Source organism: Talaromyces amestolkiae (assembly GCF_001896365.1).
Source record: "Talaromyces amestolkiae strain CIB chromosome Unknown scaffold7.1, whole genome shotgun sequence".
Classification (NCBI taxonomy): domain Eukaryota; kingdom Fungi; phylum Ascomycota; class Eurotiomycetes; order Eurotiales; family Trichocomaceae; genus Talaromyces; species Talaromyces amestolkiae.
Genome location: NW_024468043.1, coordinates 998,950 through 1,024,442, shown reverse-complemented (window position 1 = coordinate 1,024,442; position 25,493 = coordinate 998,950). Strand labels below are relative to the sequence as shown.

The following is a 25,493-nucleotide window of genomic DNA, read 5'->3' as shown; positions in this document are numbered from 1 at the left end:
TATCTCAGACGACGTTGTTGCCAACTACAAAGGACACATTGACTGATAATTATCTTTGTCCTAGCTCGTGAATATGTACACTAGCGCAAGGTGGGGTAGAAGTGGTCAAAGAGGGAATTCAAGGACAAAGATTTCAATTCATCCCTCAGCTTACTTCAGAAAAGCTTCACAATCTCCAGACATGGAACTCGATAATGAAAACACCCCTTGCCTTCGCCTTCCACCACCGCACAACTCCATCACCCTAAATATCTACCGCGCCACCGACGCCCCTGTCCTGATATCTATGCTAAACCACCCAGCTGTGTACATGAACCTCGCCGGGCCACCTTTTCCCTACTTGCAAGAGCATCATGATTCCAAAATCAAAGAACTGGAGGCAGATGTTGCGAGTGTACTAAAATATCTGAGGGAGTCCAAATTTTCAAATGGAAACGCTAAATGGGCGAGTGCAGTCCCCTTTACTGTTATTAGAGAGGTTGATGAGGACACAGGCCAACAGACGGTGCTTGGGGATTTGGTGCTAAGGAGAAGTGATTTCCTCTATATCAATGACGAGAAAGAAAGAGAAAGCATGAAATCTCGCAACGATAATCTGGAAGCAGGCGATTCGGATATAATATGGGAAATTGGGTGTTGGTTCATCTTCATTCTCAACCTTGGAAACCTTCTAACTTTTGCAGTCTCTCTAGTCCCTACAGCACACGGGCGCGGCATTATGACCGCGGTCCTCGACACTCTCACCAAGAAGTGGCTGGTTCCGTATATGAACGTTCATCATATGTGTGGATGTTACCTGGAGCACAATCTTGCTAGTCGGAGGGTATTTGAGAAGTGTGGCTGGACATTTGTCAAGTTTGAGCCTGATCGGATCGAGCTCCCAGAGGCCATGACGGGTATAAAGGGAAAGTATTTTGGAATGGGTGTCATGAAATGGGATAGGAGTTGATCTATCAATTACTTGCCGATATATTCAGATTATGAGCTCTCGTTGCGTTATACATTTCTTCATTCACCGGAAGATCACTTCTCATACAAAGTTATTTGACAAAAGTTTTCAATAGGTTATTCACAATTTTTTTATCCAAGATGTTATCCTCTTCTAAAAAAGTAGCAAAGGGTAGAACTATAGGTCTGGGTATGAAATGTTTGAATCAGTTATATATACATGCAAAACTTCTCACAGACCACGAAAGGGCCATCTTATCAATTCAAAAATGTCACTCTAAATACGGCCCACAGCTCAAAAATTTTACATCTCCATACCCCATTGCATATGGAGGTTCTCGGGGGCTGTTTGCCAAAATATCGGCGCAATGAATTGTATGATGATATGAGAACGTTTCATCGTCACACTGTTTCACCTCACCCCTTCCCTGGGCTTCTAGCGCAAGCGCCTGCATCTTCCATGTGTAGATACAATGACCCCGGTGCTGATACTCGGTCGAATACATATAATTATGTTCTCCCTTTCGCATGACTGACAGTGGTATCCCCCGTGTGCCTTCCGCATCGTAGAAAAATTGAAAATTCCACTCCGCTAAGTATTCTTCTGACAGGCCTTTATTGTAACACTCCTGACGAGTCCAAGCGTTCATCATCACGTCAAAGACGCAACCCAGGGAGCGGGCTTCAGAGGCGTTGATGCCACAGCCTTTCCAAACTTTGTAGAGACCATTTCCAGCAGGAGCGGAAGGACTGGTATTTCGGAAAGCAGCGTACAGAGTGATGATTTGAAAGATAATGATCATCCCGATGGATAGACTCAAGCTGATGATATATAGGTTTTTTTGACGTTTTGTTGTTCCTCGCCGTTGACCGTCCTCTCGGTTTGGAAGAAGGGTATCAAGATCTGAGGGAAGCTTTTCCATAATGAAAGTGAAACCAGGAAGTCAAAAATACGTTTTAACAACCGTGAAGGTTCAGATCAGATATGAGTTATGGTATAGGTAGGAAAAAGCATTTGACACTGTTATGCAATAGCATATACCTAGGTTATAGTCATCGATCAATTTTTTGAAAAAAAGTAGTCACAATGGGCATCCCTGGATCCACGCGTGTATTCTTTCAACCCGAGATCGGATGAGATGCACGAAATGGGCAGTCGTCCTTCGTACGTTTGACAACACGTTATCATCAGAATCTCCCTCTGCTTAACTGACAGAGTATTACAAGCTCAACGAAGTAACCTTAATGTCTATCAATTCGATCCGTTTAGTCGCTGATAACCGCTGTTGCATGACGCTAGAATCTTACTCAGCGTGTCGAAATACGCACGGCCTTTGGTCACTGGAGGGAATGAGAAGCTGACAAGAATGTGTTAAGTGCTATAAAAATCCTACATTAGCTTCGATCTAAGCCATACTAGCGGTATAGACTTGCTATACGAAGTACTCTAACCATATTGAGTAATATAAATTGGACTTTAGTTCATACGAAGTATAGTTTTAGTCCTATGGTGGCGTCTTTATTTTATGATATGTCTTACTTATCTTAACTTAATGAATTTTAAGGGTCTGTCATTAGGTAGTAATCATCGCTGGTATCCGCAATCAGATGCTCCTTCCCACCCGGTTCGTCGAACCGAGGTGGTGTCAGCGGGTCCTTTGTTACTTAAAAGACACTAGAAACAGACGAAAGCACTAACTATTACTGCTATTTAATCATAGAGTCATAATAACGTATTGCTAATACGTCTTGCAAGATAAGTACCATGTTTATTTTCTTCTTTCGGCTGTGATGGGATGTAATAGTGCTACTGCAAGGTCATCATCATACATTGTACCTAATTCCCTCAACGCTAAACTAGAACCTGACCAGAAGCCATGACATATCACTAGGAGGGGGTGTTGCTTTGATATTCGTTGTTGTATTTCCGGGGATGCCCATGTGATGAGCCAAGTAAGAAACAGCGAAAACTGGGCACATTAATTACAGTACAGTATGATAGGGTTCCCGTCTACCCCATCGTTTGCCACGTCAGGTTGTATCTCGCCTCTTGCTGGACCTGGAAGGCTGCCAAAGCTTCGAAATCAATACAGTGATGCTGCCGCCCCCAACCAGAAACACTCGTAGCCACTATGCCAGCTGCGCTCAATGGGCTAGCACCCTCGAGTATGATGTCTGCAGGCCCGCCTCCACATGCAAGAGCCTGTCTTAGGTACTCAAAGCAGTGATCTATGTGGACTGCAAAAACCCCTCCCCCAAAGGAATTTTCAAGCTCTGTAAGGTTTGCACCGGTGACGGCAGTCCACCAGTGTAAACGAATCCATGACTTACGACGAAAATCTCAATTACTATTCTTGATCTAGCAGCAAAAATTTGTAATTGAGGAAAAAACTCACCAAGCAATGCACCTCATGTAGTTTTGATACAATGAAGAATTTTGGCTCGCCCATAACGTCTTTGTGTGGGTGATCAAATTCAGCTAATATTCCGTTCGAAAGACCATATTTCTCCGGCTCATCAACCCAGAGAGCCCCATGACCTATGGCAGACGTTACCAAATATTCATTAGAAGTTGTGCTTGAGGTGCGTCTTACCTGCAAATTGCGAGTTCCAATTTCTTTGCGTTTCTAGAGACATGCCAGACCACCGCTCATCATGGCGAAACGTTTTTGGTCTTAACTTTAGTATTTCAGAAGGAATTGGTCCCACCGATTGCCTTGTAGATATACTCAAGTGCCAATATAGAACCAGAGTAAATGCCCATCCCAAGGCAAGAAAGAGCGTGAACAAATAGCTCGTCAGCCCACGACGAGAGGACCGTAAGGGAAGAACTTCCTCTCCGTCACTAGAGAGTTCTTGATAGGTGATTTTCTTCGTCCTGAATGGGATTTTGAATTGAAACATGTTGGGTACAAACGCTCAAAAACCTTGCGGTAGTGATGGACGGGACAGTTAGATGTTGTATGTAGTGCAATCTTGACGTTTTTATGAAAGATAATGAAAAGATCAGAGAGTACTATAGTACACTCGGCTTGATAACGGAGGCAAAATTCTGGGCACCGATCTGCAAGTCTTATCTAGTCAGAAGTCTCCATTAGCGCTGCCCTAATCCACCTTTCATCCCTCAAATACACATCTACCTCATATTTCAGCCTCCCACTCTCTTTCCTCTGCTCATTAACGCAGACTTGTCCTAATTACTTTTCTCCCACCCGATCAATTACTTTTGCCTAGAATTTGATTTATTTATTCGAACAATGTCAAGTGACTCACAGAATTACCGCCCTTCACACGAGAAGCCTCACGATCTCGAGTCCAGAGAGTCTTCGGACATATTTGAAGACAATGGTCTGCTCGGGAACCGTAATAGTCTTCCAAAGATTAAGAAGAAAACAAATTGGTTCAGTGCGTCAGCATGTGCTATGATTTGCAGCTCCATAATGCTCATCGCTTCGATTGTGATTTGGTACCGAGTTGCCTTGCAGTTGAAGAAGTTTAGTTGTGACGTGCGCGAGGAAGATAATTTCGAACCTGACCGTAAGTACTTGCTCTACAAATTCTATGACGAAGCTATTTTAAGAGAGTAAAGTGAGGTTCTCGAGCCGTGTCACCTTCCAACCTCATCATTTCTATGGTGGACCCCCAACAGATGAGACAAATGAGATGTGGCGAATGTTAGAGCCTCGTGAGTATTTTTATGCTCATTTTCTCGAGACATAGGACTGAAATTATGTTATACAGCTGGTGATGGAATTGTCACTATCCCGAAACAATACACCAAAGACCTCCATCCCTCATTGGAGGACAAGGAAAATCCAAACAATCTCATATACGGTGTTTCCATGTTTCATCAACTTCATTGTCTAGTAAGTCTATCTTCAGCAGCGTTTCAAAACAATTCTGGCCTGATATTTTGTAGAATTTCTTGAGATTGGCATATTTCGACGACGCAATCAAAGATTTGACACCTGAAGAAATACCAATCCACCGCGATCATTGTTTGAATTATATCCGGCAGGCCATCATGTGCAACGGCGACGCGACATTTGAAAGTGTCAACCACCAAGGAGTATTGGATGGAATGGGAGCTACTCATCAGTGCCGAAATTTTGAACTCATTTTCTCTTGGGCATATGAGCATAGGCAGACGAAGAACGGCGCGGGATACAAGCCTGAGGAAATCTTGACTCACTCACCAGCAAAACAGAATAATTATGATATTGATGAGTAAGGGCTATTATGGTACAGACATGTAATTACGCTTTTTCTATCTATGGAAAATACAACTGTAGATATAGATTACATGACATCGTATGAGAATTTCAGATATTTTGAGACACCCTAATGATATTATCAACAAACACCACGAAACAGGTCATCGTCTAAGCAATACACAGCAAGTCCACAACCGACATTCATGATTTGTCTCGAAGGGACCTTCTGGCTGATTACCAATCCTTCTAAAACATGTCACCGTAATTTAAAATGCATGGCTTCCTGATACGGAGTTGTGCATCAAAGACGCATTCTGTACATCTTATCTTTTTCCAATATCTGAGTAAGCTTTTCAGTCATAATTTTTTGTCACTTGATATTTTGAGGGATTTAGATGCAACTCTACTAAACTAGTTTGCTTTCCCATGCTGATAAAGAGCTTGCATAGGCTCAGATCGAAGGAGGAAGATCGCCACCAGACCGAAAGTCTTTTGAAAACAGGCTAATGCACGTTTTATGGCGTATTAAAAAGGCATCTTCTTTCGTGCCCTCGTTTAGCTAATCCTCCGTTGCTGAAGAGGCTGTCGCTCTCTCACAAATGTCGATCCACCATAATGCATGACTAGAATGGGTATATTCTGTGACAAGCGTGGTACTGACATCTTGAAAAATTGAATACATTGAGTTTATTGGTCATTATTTGAACGATACCTAGATTAATGATACTTCTCCGCTTTCATAATTAGAAACTATCTTGTGACCCGGCTGTGTAAGGGTGCATTGGGTCTTGAATTGATACAGAATAGGCAAATGATGACAATATAAAAACATTTACCAGCCAATTGAGGCCCGTTTGTTGTAGTCCCTTTTATAAGGAAATGAATACCTGAATGAAAAAGGCCGTAAGACGGGGTCCTTGCGGTATCTCGGCGAGTTTTTGGTGATGCAAGACCTGGCAATTATTCAAGGGTTCTTTGTGGTCAGCTTCATGTCGAAGGAGCTGACTATCGCGGCAGAAAGTTCCGTACGGCAGGTCTTCTGTATCTCAGTGCACCAATGCATGATAATGACAGATTGATGTATTATTGGCCTAAATCAATATTGACCAAAATCAGCATTGTCATTCGACTTTGTGCTTGAAGAAAACCTTGAAGGGAAGTGGCAGATCCAAAACTTATAAAGTGCGTGACCATCCTCCTGTCAAGATTCTGTTTATCCAACTGAACAGTCTCGCTATCCAGTCCTTTCATATTCCTCTTCACTACCATCAAACAATACACCTTAGCCATTTGAGCTCAAACACTGAATATCGTGAGTTCGATGCCCTTTTAGTGTACTTCTGGAAGTAGCATGTAAGTCTTCTTTTATCTGACGCCTGTTAAGGTCAAAATGAAGTTCTTTGTCGGTCTCGGTCTTGCCATCGCCCTTCCTGCTCTCATCAGCGCTTTGCCCGTTGAACAGCCAAAGGAAGATGCTCCCAACATGTGGGGATTGAAGCGCGGTGTCGATGATACTGATGCTCCTAACATGTGGGGATTGAAGCGTGGTGTTGAGGACACTGACGCTCCCAATATGTGGGGATTGAAGGAGCGTGATACTGAAAGCTCCGATGCTCCTAACATGTGGGGATTAAAGGAGCGCGATACTGAAGAGACTGATGCTCCTAACATGTGGGGACTCTAGAGTCGAGGTTCAGGGTCACAGCCGGCTGCAACAATATGATTCTCTCGATACTGGCAAGAATTGCGTGGGTGAGCGCTATCAGGCGCCGCATTGGCAAATTTCTATATCAGACAATGAATTCGGAAGAGAATACGAGGATGGTTTGGTTATAGGAATAGTCTATCTTTAAACATAATTTCAATAAGTCTAGGTTTTATGATTCGATATTGAAATTCATACACCCCTGCTTTTTATTGGTGATCTCACTCAGTCAAGATAGGCAATGCATGTATACATAGGAGTTTGGCGGCAACGGTTGACGTAAACGCGTATGATCGCAACGTCGGAGAAGGCCCATCCGCGGTCCCTGTGGGGGAGGCAAGTGTCTTTGTATTGTAATGGCACTATGAACCTATTTACATAGGGAGGTGGGTGGGAGAATCAAGTCTTGACTGCATGAGAGATGACGAGCAACTTGCGGAGGCGAGCGTCTAACTCTCGTGAGACAGTTGAAAGAAGAACGAACCCCGCAGTACGCAGTATGATCGTTACGAGAGGCAACTCCAATAAAAAGTATTCCCTAATCCCCCAACCAGGGAGAAACTTAGTCACGTACCATTCTGGTCATATGACATTTGTGGGAACGCGTCCTGGACTTCTAGAACTTCCTTCACGTGTCGCGTTTATGTTACTTTTCAAATGTTAAGTTGTGTAATCTTACCCGCAATATTGCATCTCCATTGAAGGCCTTGAAAATGAGAACCACATTTGGCGCCTTCAGCGGCAAATGTAAATGTAGCTTAGGGGTAGTCGATATCGATAGCAGAATGCAACCACGACAAGCAGAACGCAACAATGACCAGCAGACTAGCGCCTTGGATTACCAGTAGGCAACGATCACTCATCCATGAATGGTTCAAAATTCACCTCGCTATAGCGAATCAATCAAGAAGTGCGGGGCGTTCCGTACGAAACCCTAAATAAGCAATGACCTTGTTGTACAGGGGTAAACAAGTTTTTGACGTAGGCCTGGTGGGGGCAGTGCTCTATCAGCCACTTACACTAAGCTAGCGTTATCATCTCAGGTTCTAAGAAACATCTTCACAGGTTGCCCGCCTTTCTCCAGGTTTCTCCAGGTTTCGTAAGCGGCTAGTGAAGGTCAGGGATACACTGAGCTGGGACTTGCCACCTGCTTGAGGGTTCCGTACATGCATTAGGATGTTACATTTATCAATGAACGTACTAGATACGGAACATGGAGGTGGATAAGTAGACTTGACCATCATCACATCGGACCCCGAGTACGATCAGCGTTTTTGCCCCCAAAATTTCAATACCTGTACCTTGGAACTCGTTTTCCAACATGGACCACTTGCACAGTTGCTTAGTCGGTGATCACCTGCCCAACCTTCAAACACCGTGAAATGGAAGTTGACTCCTGGTTCGACATGGCCGTATTCGGCACATATTCTTGACATTCAAGAAACCAAAATATACAAAGAACAACTCTTGGGGGATATTAAAAGTTTTTTCTTTCTACATCAATAGACCATAGCCGAAAAGTTCGTGCGGGCTCAAAATGGCATCTGGCTTCGAGATGGAGGAAGATAAAGAGTCTTACGCTAGTACAACTGACTCTGTACCTCCGAACAACTCGAGAAACTCTACATTTTGGAAACTATGTGCGACTTTCTTGCTTGCAAGCACACTCAGTCTTGCGACCGCCAACTACTACTCTCTCTTTACACACTCATTCCTTGCTAACTCTCTACCAAACCTTCCTCCCATCGATCAATTCACAGAACCGCAATATACGAACTGCGGGAATAGTCCCTCGGAAGCACGACAACGCGGCTGCTCCTTTGACCTCCTCTCTTTTAGCTGGCAAACGCCAGAATGTTACGACGCCGAAGTGATGACTGCCTTTCTGGCGCATCCCAGTCAACCTTGGGTTTACTACGTGAGCCCTTCAGGCAATGAAACTGTGGCACCCGAGATTGTGGCCCAGGGTGAGACGGTGGCATATGTGAATTGGGAATATCACGTCGTGCATTGCACATATATGTGGATGCAGATGCATAGGGCGTATGCTGAGAGAGGTTTCATTGATTCGCATGTGGACAGTTGGGCGCATMCCCGCCACTGCCAGATGGTGATTTTGGAGAAGAGTATCACGCCAGACACAATTAGTGTGGTTGGAAATCTCAGATATCCTGAGTGCCGGAGAGTCAATGTAGGAATGCCAAAGGACTGGCCGCCTGACCATGAAGCTGCGTTTGCTGCAATGCCGCCTCACGTTTCGAAGTGAAGACTACAGATAAAAGGCTCTTGAGTTTCTAAGCAGTTGTTTAATACTATTGCTATCAGAGGGAATTTCATAACGCAAGGAATATTATCTAGATTCTATAGCAATTTCATAATGTCAGGCCAAGTTGTTCATAGAGAGCACAATCTGTAGGTATCTGCAGCCTCGTTAAGCGCTTTTAACAGTTCACGGGCAAGGCTAGCATCAACGGAGAATAAGACCACCTATTCAAGGGAACATGATAACAGCCTGCAAGATGTGCAGATTCGTTGAATCTAAATTCTTACTCGTTCCTTTTGGGCGTCCGAAGAGTGTCCGAAAACCGGCCGCATACAGTAGAACGACTTCGGTAAATATTCGAAAAGGTTGTATAAACGGAAGAATTTTCGATTGACATAGCTGCAGGGTCAGCGTGAGATTTAGCTTACAGAAATTTACGGAGGTGTTGACTAGTTCAGAGATAACGTTTAATAATTACGGTAGGCGTGTAATGCTAATACTCGTACATACAGCATACCTGGTGGCTAAGCTCGCCTCCCTGGTCCCCCCTCTTTCTCAATCACAGACTTGTAACCTCCGTTCGAACCTTGAAGAATTAAAAATTCAGCTTCTCATAACCCTCAAAGGCGGAAGTCTTCTGTCATAGCATCTTCCTTTACAATGAACTTCCACGACCGACACAAATATGAAAATGTGTCTTCAGATGAAGAATCATCCTCTGAGGCTTCTATCAGACTGCAGAAAATCTTACGACCCACCATCTCCAGAGCCACAATCATTCGGGAATCTATTCTCATTCTATTCGGCCTCGCAATTGGGCTGACCGTGGCCTTTTCCATCAACTACAAAGAAGCCGGTCTTACAGCTGAGTTGGGCCAATGCTGGGTCTATGGAAACAACACACCCATTCCAGCGGACGTTATAGAACGAGTACCAAAAGTCTTCGAACCAGACCCCCGGTACTTTGGAAACTCTGAGCAGATTGATCTTAATTGGCAAACACTAGTTGGTAAGGTGCTAGGGAGGTCCTTCTGGTTTATGCCTACTCACGCCAGCACAATACAGATTCCGACGCAATCTGGATTGGGAATCCAGAAGAATACGGTCTTGGAGAGGGAATGCAGCCTCCAAAGCAGTACCCATTACCGTACACCAACACCTCAGTACTCCCGTCGAACTTTTACGATGTCTCTACTCTACACCAAGTCCACTGTCTAGTATGTACACGTCCACGTGCCATCAAAGATAATAAGGCTTTCTAGATAGAAGCTAACTTTGATTAAATAGAGCAAAATTCGGAGACGATACTGGCAGCTCATGACGGTGGGATATCAGGCGGATGACCCCAACAACGCAGAAATGGAATCTCACGTGGAGCACTGCATTGAATACTTGCGTCTCAGTCTGGCATGTGGAGATTTCCTGGTTGTGGAACCTAATGATTCAGGATGGGGTCTTGAGCGTCAATGTATCAACTATCAGAAGCTGCGAGTTTTCCAAGATAGCCAAGCAGCGTTGTACATAAAGTCGTGGGCGGATTCGGGTTCGAGGCCTATATAGGTATTTGGGACATGATGAGCTTTTCAAAGTGTTGTAGGCATACATCAATGCTGAGACTTCTTGGTTGCAGTGATCTACCAGTTCCATGTCAACATATAGCTAAAACAGTGGAAGAAAGAATAGCTTAGTTCTGTAAGTAGGGTGGGGCGGTCTTGTCTATAATCATCGATGTCGGTATGGCTTKAAGCCTTATACATACATGTTACGGGCTGGTCCCGCCTAATGCTCACTATAGGGGCATATTTGAATAGAAAACATAACATGAAGGAAGGAAAGAGAAAGAAAACAACGAGTCCTTCACGCGCATACAGACTTATATGGTCAAGGGGAATCAGGAGCTTCCGACGGGCTTCTCTTGAGGAATCTGGATTTGCTGGGTTTGCCGAATCAGCTCATAACAGGCAATACAATAGGTAATACAACACAGAACAGCTATTGTGGCTATTCATAAAGGTGTAACTATTAACACGCAAGAGGGAAGCAAATTCTGGCTGAAGTTTCTTCGATTGGCCTAGTCTTTTTAAGCATAGTCTATTTGTTCTGTGGCTGCTAGTTCACCTCGATGCTACATGAATGATGATACAAGCAAAGTCCTGATCACCGTGGGCACAGAATCCTCAGTCTCAACTTCGAAAGAGATCCAAGCATCACCTCAATCAGTCAGTCCAATGACGCTGCTTTTGCTCAGGCCAATCAAGCAGTTGTCTCGGTATATTCAACTTCCATAACGCCCTTCTTCGAGTTCTGCATGCCCTGAACCAAATTATCAAAGTGATCGGACTCGAAATGGCCTTTCTTCGACCACTCCGAGAAAGCCACAATGGACGAGGTCTTGTAGAAGATTGCATCAATTTCTTCGAGACGTCGACCCGTGGTCTCTGGGTAAAAAAAGTAGATGACGGGCACAAAGGAAGCGTTGAACACAGTAAAGATCAGATATCCTTTCCATCCCAAGTCGCCCATGACCGATGGAGTCATCATGACTGTAGCGAAATTCCAGATCCAGTTTGATGAGGTCGTGATAGCGGCACCGCGGGCACGCAAGTGCAGAGGCAATATTTCGGCACTGTATAACCATGGGATAGCGAGGAATCCGATGGCAAAGAAAGTGTAATACAAGAAGAATGCGATGACGCAGACGATGGATGCGCCGTAGGTGCCGGAGCGGATCGTGAGGGACATAGTCAAGAAGCAGCCAAACATACCAAAGGCGCCAATCATGAGCATGTTGCGCTTTCCGAGCTTGCGAATAATGAAAAATGGTAGGAATGAGGACGCCAGGTACCAGAGACCGTTGAACCCGGACAATAAAAGAGAGAGGTTGTGGCTGAGCCCGACGGATGTTTCAAATAGGTAGGAGATGTAGTATCCGATACTGCAGACACCGGACCACATAACCATGAACATGAGCCTGTAAACATAAATTAGATTTACAAATCCAACTGACTGAGATGTCGCAATGATTGAGGATTTGACATACCACCAACCAAGCATAAGACGACGAAAATTCTGTGTCTCAGGTTTGTTCTTCAACAGGTCGAGCCATCGGCTAGCGTTGTTCATCTCCTCAATTTCAATCGCCTGGTTGATCAACTTCAATTCCTTCTGGACTTCCTCGTTCTGGACGTCGGAGGTGCCGTGCATTTTCATTAGGATCGCGACTGCTGACTCGGTATTGTTGTGAAGGAAAAGCCATCTGGGTGATTCCGGCATCAGAGGCACTACAGTCTGATTAGTCTTTGCCCCGACGCTGTCTTCAGGAATTTGAATGCAGCGAGTGAATTGGTTGACTTACCAAAACAGAGAAGAATGACCGCAAAAACCAACTGCGCAGCAACACCGAATCGCCACTGGAAAGAGGTGTTCGTTGTATACGCCAGAGCATAAGACAACCAGTAAGAAATTGAGGCACCACCACAGACCAAACTATACTGCAACGATCCAAAAGCCTCACGTTTCTTGGCCGGTAGAGTCTCGGCTTGCCATACGGGAATGACGGAAGTGTTMAATCCAGTTCCGCAGCCAGCCACAAGTCTTCCAACGATAAACTGAGCTCGAGAGTAGGAGGCAGTTTGAATAACGGCACCAATGATGATGACTACAGTTCCGATCAAGATTGGCTTTTTACGGCCCAGCTTTTCGCTGAATGTCAAGCTGAATATGCAACCGAAGAAGCAGCCAAGGGTGTAGAGACTGGATAGAAGACCTTGCATAGAGGTTGATGGATTTCCCATGGTTTCAATGAAGTTATCGGCAAGTCTGATTGGAGAGTCAGTATGATTTTCAAGGCATTAAATGGAACAGTAAAAAGGAAATTGTTTTTAACTTACAAAACGCCAGACATGAAACCCTGATCGTAGCCATACAGAAGATATGAAATACCACAGGTAATGGTCATCATGATACAGGCAAACTGCCCTTCCATTTTGATCGCCATCTTGTGAACGTTGTTTTTGGAATTGTTGATCTGCTAAATTGGTTCTTGGCAAATCTCTTTGAAGGCTAGTCCAATGACTTCTCTTATAACTCCGCAAATTAAGCCAGACTCTGGGGAATCGACGTGGGAAAGAAAAGGAAGGAAGATCGCTTTTCTATCGTCGCTGTAGCCCGGTTAAGATGTACCGTGAGAGAAATCTCCAAGTTCGAACGCCAAATCTTGCACATGGGTGCCATGAGATCGCAACCTTATATTGGGMAAGCCATAAAACCTACACATGATTGATATCGCCTTTCTCCCCGATAGGTTGAATGGTGAGGTGTGATTGGCCAGTTGAAGGGATCTTCTACTCCATATCCCAAAATGTACCCCAAAATGGAGAAAAATGTGCGTACCCGGTTTTCCCATGGGGATTTGGCTCTAGATGTCGCTATTTAACTGTATCCGGGATTCGGCCGGTGCTAGTTTCCTGCGTACTTCAGGTTTTTTTCGGGTTTCCATCCGCGATATACCAACAGTGTGCTGGGATGTAGGAAACTGTTTGTGCTCAAGGACTGACTCGGGTAACTTTCCAAGCATGGTCAGCCCATCTAGCGAGGCAGGGACTGTGTCATGGAGGCTTAAGCCACTCTGCGCCAAAAACTGTGAAGCCAAAGAGTGGGTGACACTCCCGAGTCTGTATTACCGCATTAGGAAAGTAGCCGATAGACTTGCCGCTCGGCGTTTTAGTCTTTTTCTGTCCCACTAGGCTGTTAGACTGGTGGTATATTGAATGGTTGGCTATGTAAACAGATATGAGATCAAGGTGGTCGATTAAGCTTTGCTTTTAAAAGTCTCATTTAATTTCGCGCCACAATGAAGTTATCAATGATTCGTGCACAAGTAAATGGCTTTCGCTGCCGACGGAATTATACCGAGCTTAATCCGCAAGAAGCCAACTCCACACTATCTATATTTATTCGTGGCCTATTAAACATAAATTGAGATTTATCTTTCTCAAAGATTGCTATTTACATACATTGTGCAATTTACAAGAAGTAGTTTTGCTCGAGGTCAGCAACCAATCCAATCTGAGTGGGAGCCCATCCAAGCTCCTTTCGTGTCTTTTCATTTGAAACAGTGTTGTTGCGGCCGAGTAGAGGGCCAAAGAACCCTAGGGCTTGATTCACCTCCGCCTGTGGCTTGCTTGCAACCGGGATGCTCAATTTCTTGCCAATTGCCGTCATGAAGTCCTTTGAGGGGACATTCTCAGCAGCAGCAATGTAGGTGATTCCGCCAGTGACATTTTTCTCAACTGCAAGGCGCAATAGAACTGCCGCATCTAGTCGGTGAATAGCGGGCCACTGGTTGGAACCATCGTCGACATAATAGCTGCCGCCAGCTTTCTTCGAGAGACCTCCCATCATGGTCATGAATCCCTGGTCCTCTTTCCCGTGCACAGTAGGTGCAAGTCTAACGATGATACCATGAACGCCAATCTCCTTCGATAGTTTCAAAAGCAGAGCCGAAGAATGATTTCGTGCACCAAGATGGCCATCTATTTCAGGCTCGGTGTCCTCCGTCGAAAGCGGGCCTGATGGGAGACCCATTGTGCCACCAACGATAATAAAAGGCTTGCCGACGAGTTCTTCGGCCATTGCTTGAATGCTTGCTCGGTCAACAGCCAGGCTGTGGTCGAATTTCGTGAAGTCGTGAATGAATCCTAAGTGGATGACGGCATCGGCGGCTCTTGCGCCGCTTCGAAGACTCTCGATGTCTTCTAAATCACCCTGATGAGGTTCCGCACCGAGGCTGCGGATTATCTCGGCATTCTTTTCGTTGCGTGCTAATCCGAGGACTGTATGGCCGTTCTGGACGAGTTCTTGAGTGACAGCGCGGCCAATAAAGCCAGCTGCTCCGGTGACGAAAATACGCATTTTTGAGTGTTAGTTGATGTGAGATGGTCGAATATAGTTGGATTGCAAGCTATTGACTATAAGTCTATCGATGATCGTTGTATAATTCTTCTTCGTTCGGAATTAAGATTATTGGATGATGGAGAAAGAAATTTTGTCCCAAGACTGCCTGACCAAACGCCCTTTTATAGTCAACCTCGACTGCATTGACGTGCATCCTAGCGCGATTCGATCCTAGCAAATGCGTTTATCCTGGTCTTTGATAGGTGATGTCCAGAGTAAACCTCTGGATAGCCTCTTGCGGACTTTAAAGTGGGATGTTAGTAAAGCCCGCCCGGTAAATCATCGCCATCCGACCCTCCGCCCTTGCGTATACTACCCCTCGGTTTTAAGGCGGCAATATGTTATACCGCAAATTCATGACGCTATCTATATGATGTATCATAGTATGTTGAGTTATCAATATCACAATGCCTATTATAGCCTTGCCCCGCAATTCATCCCTCGATGATTCATGTTTCAGCGCTACGGTTAACGATGGCGGATTCTTCGTCGCACCTATATCCGGTTGCGGATCGCTATTGAGATGGAATCAGGCAGAAGCTAAGACTTTCATCAAGAAAACGATAGTAAGACTTTTCTATCTAGCGCAAGGTTATTTTCTTCATCAACCAAGCAGAATTACGACCTCGGAGGGTCAAAAAGACGTTGCTAACTCCATGCATAACCCAGTCCATGCCAAGCTGATAAGGTTTCAACGCCTGTGAATAGCCTCTAAACCACCTATGATTAGTGGCGATCTAGATGGAAAAGGTCAAGTACCCATTATCTGCTGGCTTTTAATAAATTTATTCTACGCTACTAATTCTGTACTAAACAAGGCCGTCCTCTATTTCAAGATAATTAGTACTACTCGAGCATAGTATATATCTGCCTATTGAAATTTCATTTCAGTACCTTTTTACAAATCCAAAATGCTCATCGTAACAGTAGAACCGACGGATCTTTAGTCCTCGAACATTCTGCGGCCCTTAGGTGCTTAATTGAAGTCTATGTACACCTCGAAAAGTCAGTCGACTTTTGCTTAATTTACAACCCGTGTGATGACGGCGGCGCGAGAACGTTGCAGGGTCTTGTTGTAGAAACTCGAGATAAGTTACAAGGGTAAGCCAACTTTGTGTTCCGACTTGCAGTCGCCTCGTTTGTACTGACGATGGGTGGATTCGTCCACGGAGTTTTTTTGCTGCCCAGTTCAAATTCTGCAACATGGGATCAAATGAATGTTCAAGCTAAAGTGTCTCTCTTATCTAGCAAGGACCGATGAAACTCGCTATCTATCACTGAGTCTTCCATCTGCAATCGAACGGGGAAGTTGAAATTCAAGGCTTGGTAGATTACATGATGTCGTGATTTCTATTTATGTGATAAAAACGCTGGTATCTTCTGGTTTGTTCTGATTTAAACTGTATAAGGAAAGACTAAATTAATGCAGTTTATCAAATATCAATCTTGAGCTTCAATTTTGCTCCAAAACCCAGTACAATCCTGTCATCTCCCAAGTTCACCGTTCTACCAACGCCAAATTCTTCGACTTTTTGCCATCCGTCACTCGTTTTCCAGGGATTCTGATCAAGAATTAATCATGATCAAACTTAACTCGTCATCATCTTCTTCAGACTTCACTGCTTGCTTGATGTCTTTCTCGATGTCATAGAGATCCTCCGTACCTGACTCGTCAATTTGAGTCGGTTTCTTTGTCCAGACGGCCTCGGGTTCAATGAGGAGCTCTTCATTGTCGAAAGACACTTTATAAATCGATGGCCAAATACTCATCATGACAGTACTACCTTCTTCCTCGTTGTAGTTCAAACTGTTCATCTTTGCTGCAGAATAGACTGTTCCGGGAGGAGTTTGGCGGATAACGTAGTCGGATTCCTGTCGTTCTAGTCTTTTTTTGAAAGCCAGACAGTCCTGAAATATCCGATGCAGTCCGCTATGAATTCTGTCATTTCCGATGTTTTGACTGTAAAAGTTGCTGAACAGAAGATCGATTGTCTGCGAAAGTGAATTGCAGGAGTCATCATGCCGATGCTCCTCGAAGGCAGTTGGATCATCCAAAGCTTTGCTTGTAGCCGAGCGCCAGGTTTCCCAAGTGTAGCTACTACCTATACTTCATATAAGTATTAAGTTCATAGAATCATCACGTAATCCCAAACTAGTGCTTACCAGATCGTCTCAGAGCTTTGCCTATCGCACTTAACAATCGCTCCGAGTGTCCACTAGGACTGCAAGCAAAGAGACAACTGAAAACAGTCTTAAAGATGATTCCTGCAATAGTACCCTGAATATATGCATGCTTTCCATGTATGTCCTGTAATATATCCTCAGGTAGCACGTAAAAGTCCTTCGTCCACTCCAAACTTTGTTTTGTCATATGACTCATGGCTAATTTATCCATGAAAGTGCGCCTTGTCCAAACATCAAGGGCTTGCTGAAGCTTTCGCCATTCTGAAGCACACTGGTCATCATACAATGCCTCGCCGCGCATCTGTAGGGAATTGAGTTTTATCATCATTTCTGAAGTTATTTCCTGATGGCGAGCGGCAGCGGCAGAAGCTTCTTCTTCGGTTTGTGCACGTAGCTCCCTCTCGCGTCGGAGTGCCTCGCCCAGTCGTATCTTATCGTGTGACAAGACTTGGAGATAGTCAATGATTTCACCATAGATCGATACCTGTTTCTTCCGCTGTGGATTGGCCCTTTGTGTATCATGGCTTGAAATGGCAGTCTGGCGCAAATCTGCTGTTTCTGACCGTAATCTTTCAAACCTAGCTACCATCCAGCTTTCTTTGCTGAGAAGTGTGTTGACGTCTTGTCTCAGCGCGCTGTTGTGTTGCGTAAGCACTTCACATTCTTGTCTCAGTGCCTGAAGCTCCTAGAGACAGTCAGGGTTTAGTCTTATTCTGTTGAGTATGGAATGGGCACACCTGTTGCATGGCTTCAAAATGTCGACTCATTGGATGCCAATCTACCAAAATTAGTATCAATTAGAAGTAAATACTCACTCGTTGTGCAGATCTTACCACGCCACATATCGTCTTGTTTCGAGATGATCGGAAAACAAAATCTCCAGTACAGAGGGGTTGGTATCAATCTTTGATTGCAGAGGTATTGGCCTTGAGCAAGGAATTTATGTTGACTGACTATTAGGAGGGTGTTGTAGTTTCTTGGTCACTGGATGAGTTGTCAAGCTTCGAGCTAGAACTGAGACGAAAGGGTTTTTCAAAGGTTTTTAAGACTCACCAAAGTCAGGTGATTCTTTAGAAATCTCTTTGTTTTTGTTGACTTTTTTCATTTGTATCAAAACCGTGCACCTCCTTCAAAGCCCTTCTTGTCACTCTGCTTGCAAATTCAGCTCACTTTTCTCTCCACCCTCCCCCTCTCATATCCAACTCAAATTCTTTTCCATCCTCCTTACATTTTTTCCTACTTCATTCAGGTCATTCCCTTTCTACTTTCCTGTCACAGTGACTACCTCACTGAAGTCCAACCTACAATACTTGCTATGACGTCTTAAAAGTATTACTGGCAAGGTTTTTCTACTCACGGGCTAACCTCAACAGAATATGTCTGCGGAAATGGCAGGAAGAGCCACGAAGAAGTCACTTGTCATAGGCATTGACTTTGGGACAACTTTCACTGGGTTAGTACTCTCCTAGCTTAGCCTCTCAAAATACGAATACCTAACGATCATCTTCCAGTGTTGCTTGGGCAATTGTGGATGACCAGAAGAATGTGCACGTCATCTCCGCCTGGCCGGGTTCTGGCAATAGTGAGTCTGATCGGGCAGATTAGATCCATAGTCGTTCCATAGCTGACGTTACTTTTAGGGACAAGTGTGAAGATACCAACGGTCATGGGTTTTCTGGAAGGCCGATTTCTTTGGGGTTGGCAAGCTCTGTCGCTGGCACCAGAACCAATCCGCGGTGTGAAGCTGCTTCTCGACGAATCGCAAAGCCATCGCTACAGCCCGTCATTGCAAGCCAGCAAATTACTGCGTGTGATGAAGAAAAGTCCCATTGATATTGCATCCGACTACTTGAAGAAAGCCCTTAAGCACACTCATGAAATCCTAGAGCGTCGTTTAGGACCTGCTTTCAAGGAAAAGGATAGGAAATATGTCCTGACTGTACCGGCAGTATGGTCGGACAAGGCAAAAGACAACACCCTTAAAGTTGCCATCGGCGCTGGTATACCAGAGCATCAGCTGGCTTTACTTTCCGAACCGGAAGCCGCTGCGCTTTATACGTTGCAGGCAATACAGCCAAATACGATCAAGGTACGTGTGCGTCTCATCGTACAATAAAATTCAGTGACTGATATTATCCTTGGTACACAGCGAAATGACACATTCGTTATCTGCGATGCTGGAGGCGGAACAGTTGTACGGTTCTCCTATATTAAGAGTTATAATCCTTTCTACTAACTTCAATCTGGTGATAGGATATCATATCATATCGCGTTCGTGACTTGTCTCCTCTGAGCTTGGAAGAAGTTGTTGAGGGAACCGGTGAGTGTGAGATTCCAATCGCACTCATGATATTTATTAAAGTCGTCCTTAAAATAATCAGGTGGTGTGTGCGGATCAATGGTTCTCGATGAATTGTTCGAGCGTTTTCTTGAAAAGCTGGTCGGTTTTGAAGCTTTCGAACTGTTTTCCAACCGCACGCGGGACGACGCTCTCCGATACTGGCAAGACACAATTAAAGTCCAATTCACTGGAACAGAATGCGAGGATGAATTCGATTACATCGGTTGGAGACTTCCTCTCCCTGGAGTCATGGACAACCCGGAGATTGAGTTGGAAGGAGGGTACCTGCAGTTGACCAAGTGAGCGATTCAAGCCCGGACGGAGTGTACACATACTAACAAAGTCGGTCTACTCAGATCTCAAATTCAAGGAATTTTTGATCCTCCTGTGCAAGACGTGCTGAATCTTGTGCATAATCAGGTCAGAAGAATCAAGGTAGCTGGACTTCCCTTGCAGGCGATACGCCTCGTGGGAGGGTTTGGAGGTTGCGAGTACCTTTACCGACGCCTTCGTAGGGCACATCCCAGAATTACCGTGACGCAACCCCCGGATGCGTAAGTTCAATTCAAATTTTACAACTGCTGGCCGCTAAATTCATTCAATAGATGGCAGTCCATAGTATGGTTAGTATCCTATCAGAGTCATCGGAGTACCTTTTCAGATCTAAACGAGTCACAGTGGAGCAGTCCTTCGAGGTCTCGAAGGGAACCAGGTCAATAACCGCCTAGCACGATGCCATTACGGTATATCTACGAATATTCCCTACCGGAAAGGAATTCACAACCGTAGTGAAGCACATTGGTGCAAATTCCAAGAAGAATGGAAGGTTGGCGAGGTCATGAGTTGGTTCATCTCCAAGGTAGAACTTCGGCTTCAATTCCAGATATATATACGTGAGCTAAGAAATCACTCTTTATACTAGGGTGCTTCTATTTCGGAAAATGAGCCCGTTCGGCAGGATTTCTACCGAAGCATACCTTGTGACAACGAGGACTTGTTGATTTTCAAAACTAAGTTATATTTCTCAGTCTCAGAAAATGCTCCCTACAAGTTTTCCAACGGTAAATCGAATCGTGTTATTGTTTCACCTTCTTCTGAGATGTTCTGACATATGTTATTATGAAACCTCAGATGTCAGGAAGCTTTGCGAGTTACGCGTCGATCTTCGAACTGTGCCGAAACAGTTATTCGAAAAACGTACAAATAGCAAAGGTCTATCATACTACCACATTCCTTATTACCTCGCAATCATCCCCACCTCCGGCTATATGTACTTTCAGCTCGAATTCAACGGAACTACATACGGCAAAGTACAGGCCGAGTATTATTGATCTCTGCACGACCTGATGTGGTATGGCTTTTCGGTACGAGGCACGGAGAAGTTGATTGAGATAACACAAGTGTGGATACGAAGGTTGGGCGAGTAAATCGACACAAGGAAGAGCTTTCAAAATTGTCACCAGCTCTCCTAGATTTGCTCTGGTGAGATGTTGCCACGAAACGGAGAATGGAATCCATTTGATCGTCATAATGCACAACACTATCTCCATGCATGGCTTTACTGCTCGTTTTGCTATCATGTTATTTTGTCATGGCTACAACATGCTTCAAAGATTGGAACAAGGGAGAAGGACAGCTAGATAGAAGAATAAGAAGGAAGCAACTTCAAACGATATCCAGAATCGCACTCAAGGATACCCTCATGCCTACTGCTGCAAGTAGGTACCTAATTTCCGTACAGATCATATCGATCATTCAGTACCATTTTCTCGTAGAATCATCTTCTATAGTCTCACACCCTTTTTTGATAACCCAGATTCCTCATGCTTCTTCACGACCACAGCTTCTGACATATCCAGATACCGTTGAGCCTACGAATGCTGTCTACCTCTGTCGATATGTTCAGAAGCATGGACAAACTTTGGTTTCAGATTTCCGGGTTTTTGCTCCAAGGCTATACGCACCGAAAGCCTGAGACTCTAGACTCCATCTATTTATGGATAATACAGATTGTGTCCATCAAGCCCCAAGACGTCCTCGTGTTGGTCTTCACTGGACGACTCCAAGGCCATCTCCAGATCAACTAATCGCTTCATACCAAAAATCTTGCCAGAGTATTGTACACTCCCCAAATGTCCTCAGTCCGAGCTGAGACGGAAGATCTTCAGGTTTTCTCTTCATGCAGCATCGTATCACCTCACGCGTGTGGAACTCTGCCATCGATACAGACGAAAGATGCGATAGAAGCCAAAGTGTCAGTTGCGAACTCGAAGTCGATAACAGCCTGCTCTTCGTGATGACAGCTCGGTTGTTACTGTGTGGTTATGCTGATAGTACTTTTATCAAAGTCGTGGTCATGCTAGTCGTTACAAAGAGGAGGAGTCGTGTAAGTAACCTTCATTGTCCTCTCTGGGTTCGTATCGCAAGTCAGTTCAGCTATTTTATTCCGTTTCTATAGCTACCCCAATATTCATCGCCAGAAAACACGCAAGAAGACACCATACATTCACGAAAGTTCAAATCCCTCAATCACTCCTTCTCCGGCGGTCAGTATCACCAGTACGTACTCCGTACCTGAAATCCTACCACCATCGCGGAGTTAAGCATCGCACCAATCAAACCGCACACAAACCGAATCCCGCACCAAAATCCGACCCAAAATCGACTCAACATTGAGCCAACAATCTCCCTGAACCAATCAGACACACAAGATAACCGTACGTAAGAAGAAACGGGTATCGGGCCGAACGGAGGTCGGCAAGTCAGAAAGCCCTTTTTTACCGACGACGAAAAAAATGCCTCATTACGACTATACTTTTTCCAGAACGTCGTATCGCACAGTGCTATAGTGACCACACAGATCGCGAGGACGCTCGAAAGTTCAAAGTTTCGATGGGGGGAAATAACAGGGATTAGGATCTAGTGTCGTGGATCATATGCGGAGGAAACCAGCGAACAGCCGAACACTCAGCACTGAAGGATCTGACAGGGTTGATCTCGGTCAACAGCCCGCCGTGCCAACCAGGCTGTCAGCGAGCTCAAGCTTCTACATAGTTACGAGCGTGCGTACATGCATGATGCATATGTCGCTAGGCATTTTTTTTCTTTCTTCTTTTTTCTTCGCCGGAAAATTTATCGATCGTGGTATATGTATCTGAGGGATTTTTCGTGAAACCGTACTTGACGTGGTTCCGTATTCAGTATCATACCATCGTACCATCTCCAAGAGTAGAAGGCATACGTACGTACGCACGGAGTTAGTATTCCATGGTGTTCATGTCAAATTGTTAATTGAATGGGACAGGGGACACCGACACACGACATCAGTCCCCACAATTCTAATTAATCGATTTGCCCTGGCCCCCTCGGTGTGCTCGGGTCTCGTACTTGTATCTGATTCGGTGTCGATGGGATCAGCCTCATTGTATTGTGCGTAGCTGGTGTTACGTATCCGCTTTGTGCCGGATTTCCGTGTTCTCATCGCGTGTCGATTTGTTTGACTGCCGGATTCGATCGTGTTGTCAGGTCCAGCGTCAAATTGGAAGATAAGTCTGGTTGGCTACGAAAGATGGCGTTTGGGTTCGTCGTTCGGCATTTTTGATGAGTGATCATGGATCCGTACGGGATGCCGAGGGTTGTTACTCGATGGTCGTAATACCTTCGTTTTGATGACTCTGACGTCAGTGGGACTTTGAATTTAGTATTTCAGCTAAGGGTAGGGTAAAGAGGATTTGAGTAAGGATGAAAGCGTTCGGTTCTTTCGGATGCTGACTGCATGGCGAGAGAGCTCTGGGGCGGTTAGCTTGTCAGTGAATGGTATCGATGATGCGTAGAGAAGTTGCTGCATCGATTCATGAAATATACAATACTATCAAAGTAAATTCAATCATTGAGCTATCCCAGGTCTCATTCAGGAAGCTCGGCAAAACCTAGCTATGTCCTGCACATGCATACCTTCCCACACGACCTTACGACGAAGTGCCCATCTACCCAATCTAGAAGCCAGCCTACCCCATCCCTTCCCACCTATCATATGTGGAATGTCAGAACTATCCAAATCCAATCCTCCCAAAACCCCGCCAAGAAAAATCCCCGATCTTAGCATTCCAGATAACTTGATGGTTTTGCATTCCTGGGGTGGCTGGTTCGTCCCTCCTTTGTGCGAAAACGTGTCTGGGCCCAAAATTCGTGGAGAATTCAGCTCGCCGCAAACGTGGTTCTAGAGTAGGTGTGAATCTGTTTCGTCGGTGGAATGTAGAACGTTTAGATACATCCTGCGATGGTGATACAGCCGCGATGGCACCTATATGTGGTGTTTGTTGTATTCATTGACAATAGATTATTGTGTTTTCCTACGAATATTGACACTGGCAAATCAAGTAGTCATCAGGGCGGTGTCTAACTTTACAATGACTCCAGAGGTTCAGTCCTGAGATCGAAGCCGATATGTTCGGTTCCTGAACCGTATATCACCACGTTTCAAGATTCAACGACATGCAAGCAATTATGTGGACTGTCTATCTAAGTAGCTCTAGTAGGATTTGCGTACGTAGCCTGAATTAATTGGCTTGATGCAGCAATAAATAGAGCATATGTAAGGGTTGAATCAGTTATACATTTATGTATGTTTTACATATGTACATGGATATATAAAAATATACATACACATCCGCCACATGCTGGTATAGGATGAAGACATAAACCCACGAGCGCGTCAACAAGAACAACTTTGACAACCGCCGACAGAGAATATAATTTTATTCCAAGATACACACCAGCTTACTGAGCACTCTGAAGCAATGAAATAGCCTTGTATATACGCGCAGCCAAAGTGCAGGTTTGTCGCGGTTTCCATTTTAGGAAATTTCCCCTCAACGCATGTTGTTAGCCCTAGGTACCCAGGAACCACCGTTTCCCGGTTTGTGCGACATGCACAGGAAGAGCTCAAGACCAAAGGCAGCACAAACAATATGTCTTTCTAATTGAAAATGTAATTACGACAATCTACCGAAGACGAATCCATGACCCCCGCGGAACAACTAGACTCAACTCTCAAGATACGATACGTATCACACAAACCAAAACCCTGGAAATTAAACGTTTCGCATAAATTTCGCCTCATCGCAGAACCGAAATTCAAAAACCCGGCCCAAACCGAAAATAAAAAAGTGGATGGCAAAGAAAGTTGAAAGAAAAAGTGCACGTTTCTTGTCGTTTCAGCCGAACCATGGTTCCTCGTCGACCTCAGTGTTTTCTAGAAGGATTCGAATTTTCGAAAATTATGGTTCAGACTCCAGTTCAAATTAATTAATTAATTAAACCATGACAGTAAATGAATGGCTTCGGTTCCAGCGGCTATCACGGAGTACGTACGTACATACACTTTGCGCTATGGACCTACATAGTATGGTGGTAAAAGTGAATTCACGCAGTACGTAGGTATGCAGGTAGAACGTTGAGAAAATTTTTTTTGTCTATCTAACTAGTATAGTGTTGCATCGCATTGCATCGAGTCTACGTACGTACACCGTACACTGTACAAGTAGTTAAGCCACAAATCCTAATCACAACTACCCGCACAAATCATACTCGAATACTGAGCAAGTTTTTCGCTTTTCTTTGCGACTTGCGTGTCATGTCAAATCGAAAAAAAGCCGCAGATGCAGCAGTAGTGCGATCGAGTACTTATGCATAATAGCACAACTAAGGGTAAGCCAGTTCGTTGGTCATGCGAGCATGACAGCATGCACTTAACAAAGTAAGTACTAACGTACATAGTAATCGACGACGTAGTTAGTATGAGAAAATTGCCTCAAATGAAGATTTTTCGTGCGACGGGCATATACACCGACTATTTGACTGATGAGAAGGTTTGTCTGACCA

General features: G+C 44.6%; 9 protein-coding genes across 9 annotated transcripts; 6 read left to right on the top strand and 3 right to left on the bottom strand.

The window, feature by feature from the left end:
- Positions 1 to 181: 181 nt before the first annotated feature.
- On the top strand, positions 182 to 949 carry BHQ10_004391 (uncharacterized protein; the record flags this gene model as incomplete). The annotated part of the gene is made up of 1 exon (XM_040876751.1): positions 182 to 949. The coding sequence occupies one exon, from the start codon at positions 182 to 184 to the stop codon at positions 947 to 949; it is 768 nt and encodes a 255-aa protein (XP_040732895.1).
- Positions 950 to 4,388: 3,439 nt separating this feature from the next.
- Positions 4,389 to 5,179, top strand: BHQ10_004390 (uncharacterized protein; the record flags this gene model as incomplete). The annotated part of the gene is made up of 4 exons (XM_040876750.1): positions 4,389 to 4,485; positions 4,538 to 4,633; positions 4,690 to 4,814; positions 4,868 to 5,179. 4 exons carry the CDS (start codon positions 4,389 to 4,391, stop codon positions 5,177 to 5,179), a joined length of 630 nt encoding a protein of 209 aa, XP_040732894.1.
- A 1,373-nt stretch (positions 5,180 to 6,552) lies between these two features.
- On the top strand, positions 6,553 to 6,846 carry BHQ10_004389 (uncharacterized protein; the record flags this gene model as incomplete). The annotated part of the gene is made up of 1 exon (XM_040876748.1): positions 6,553 to 6,846. One exon carries the CDS (start codon positions 6,553 to 6,555, stop codon positions 6,844 to 6,846), a length of 294 nt encoding a protein of 97 aa, XP_040732893.1.
- Positions 6,847 to 8,404: 1,558 nt separating this feature from the next.
- Positions 8,405 to 9,133, top strand: BHQ10_004388 (uncharacterized protein; the record flags this gene model as incomplete). Its single annotated transcript, XM_040876747.1, has 1 exon — positions 8,405 to 9,133. One exon carries the CDS (start codon positions 8,405 to 8,407, stop codon positions 9,131 to 9,133), a length of 729 nt encoding a protein of 242 aa, XP_040732892.1.
- Positions 9,134 to 9,790: 657 nt separating this feature from the next.
- BHQ10_004387 (uncharacterized protein) lies at positions 9,791 to 10,690 on the top strand (the record flags this gene model as incomplete). Its single annotated transcript, XM_040876746.1, has 3 exons — positions 9,791 to 10,139; positions 10,196 to 10,347; positions 10,418 to 10,690. The coding sequence occupies 3 exons, from the start codon at positions 9,791 to 9,793 to the stop codon at positions 10,688 to 10,690; spliced, it is 774 nt and encodes a 257-aa protein (XP_040732891.1).
- A 693-nt stretch (positions 10,691 to 11,383) lies between these two features.
- Positions 11,384 to 13,127, bottom strand: BHQ10_004386 (uncharacterized protein; the record flags this gene model as incomplete). Its single annotated transcript, XM_040876745.1, has 4 exons — positions 11,384 to 12,101; positions 12,171 to 12,411; positions 12,486 to 12,949; positions 13,021 to 13,127. The coding sequence occupies 4 exons, from the start codon at positions 13,125 to 13,127 to the stop codon at positions 11,384 to 11,386; spliced, it is 1,530 nt and encodes a 509-aa protein (XP_040732890.1).
- Positions 13,128 to 14,155: 1,028 nt separating this feature from the next.
- Positions 14,156 to 15,043, bottom strand: BHQ10_004385 (uncharacterized protein; the record flags this gene model as incomplete). Its single annotated transcript, XM_040876744.1, has 1 exon — positions 14,156 to 15,043. The coding sequence occupies one exon, from the start codon at positions 15,041 to 15,043 to the stop codon at positions 14,156 to 14,158; it is 888 nt and encodes a 295-aa protein (XP_040732889.1).
- Positions 15,044 to 16,651: 1,608 nt separating this feature from the next.
- On the bottom strand, positions 16,652 to 18,112 carry BHQ10_004384 (uncharacterized protein; the record flags this gene model as incomplete). Its single annotated transcript, XM_040876743.1, has 4 exons — positions 16,652 to 17,187; positions 17,249 to 17,954; positions 18,007 to 18,047; positions 18,103 to 18,112. 4 exons carry the CDS (start codon positions 18,110 to 18,112, stop codon positions 16,652 to 16,654), a joined length of 1,293 nt encoding a protein of 430 aa, XP_040732888.1.
- A 533-nt stretch (positions 18,113 to 18,645) lies between these two features.
- BHQ10_004383 (uncharacterized protein) lies at positions 18,646 to 20,168 on the top strand (the record flags this gene model as incomplete). The annotated part of the gene is made up of 7 exons (XM_040876742.1): positions 18,646 to 18,722; positions 18,781 to 18,851; positions 18,910 to 19,358; positions 19,419 to 19,463; positions 19,523 to 19,589; positions 19,651 to 19,909; positions 19,967 to 20,168. The coding sequence occupies 7 exons, from the start codon at positions 18,646 to 18,648 to the stop codon at positions 20,166 to 20,168; spliced, it is 1,170 nt and encodes a 389-aa protein (XP_040732887.1).
- Positions 20,169 to 25,493: the final 5,325 nt, after the last annotated feature.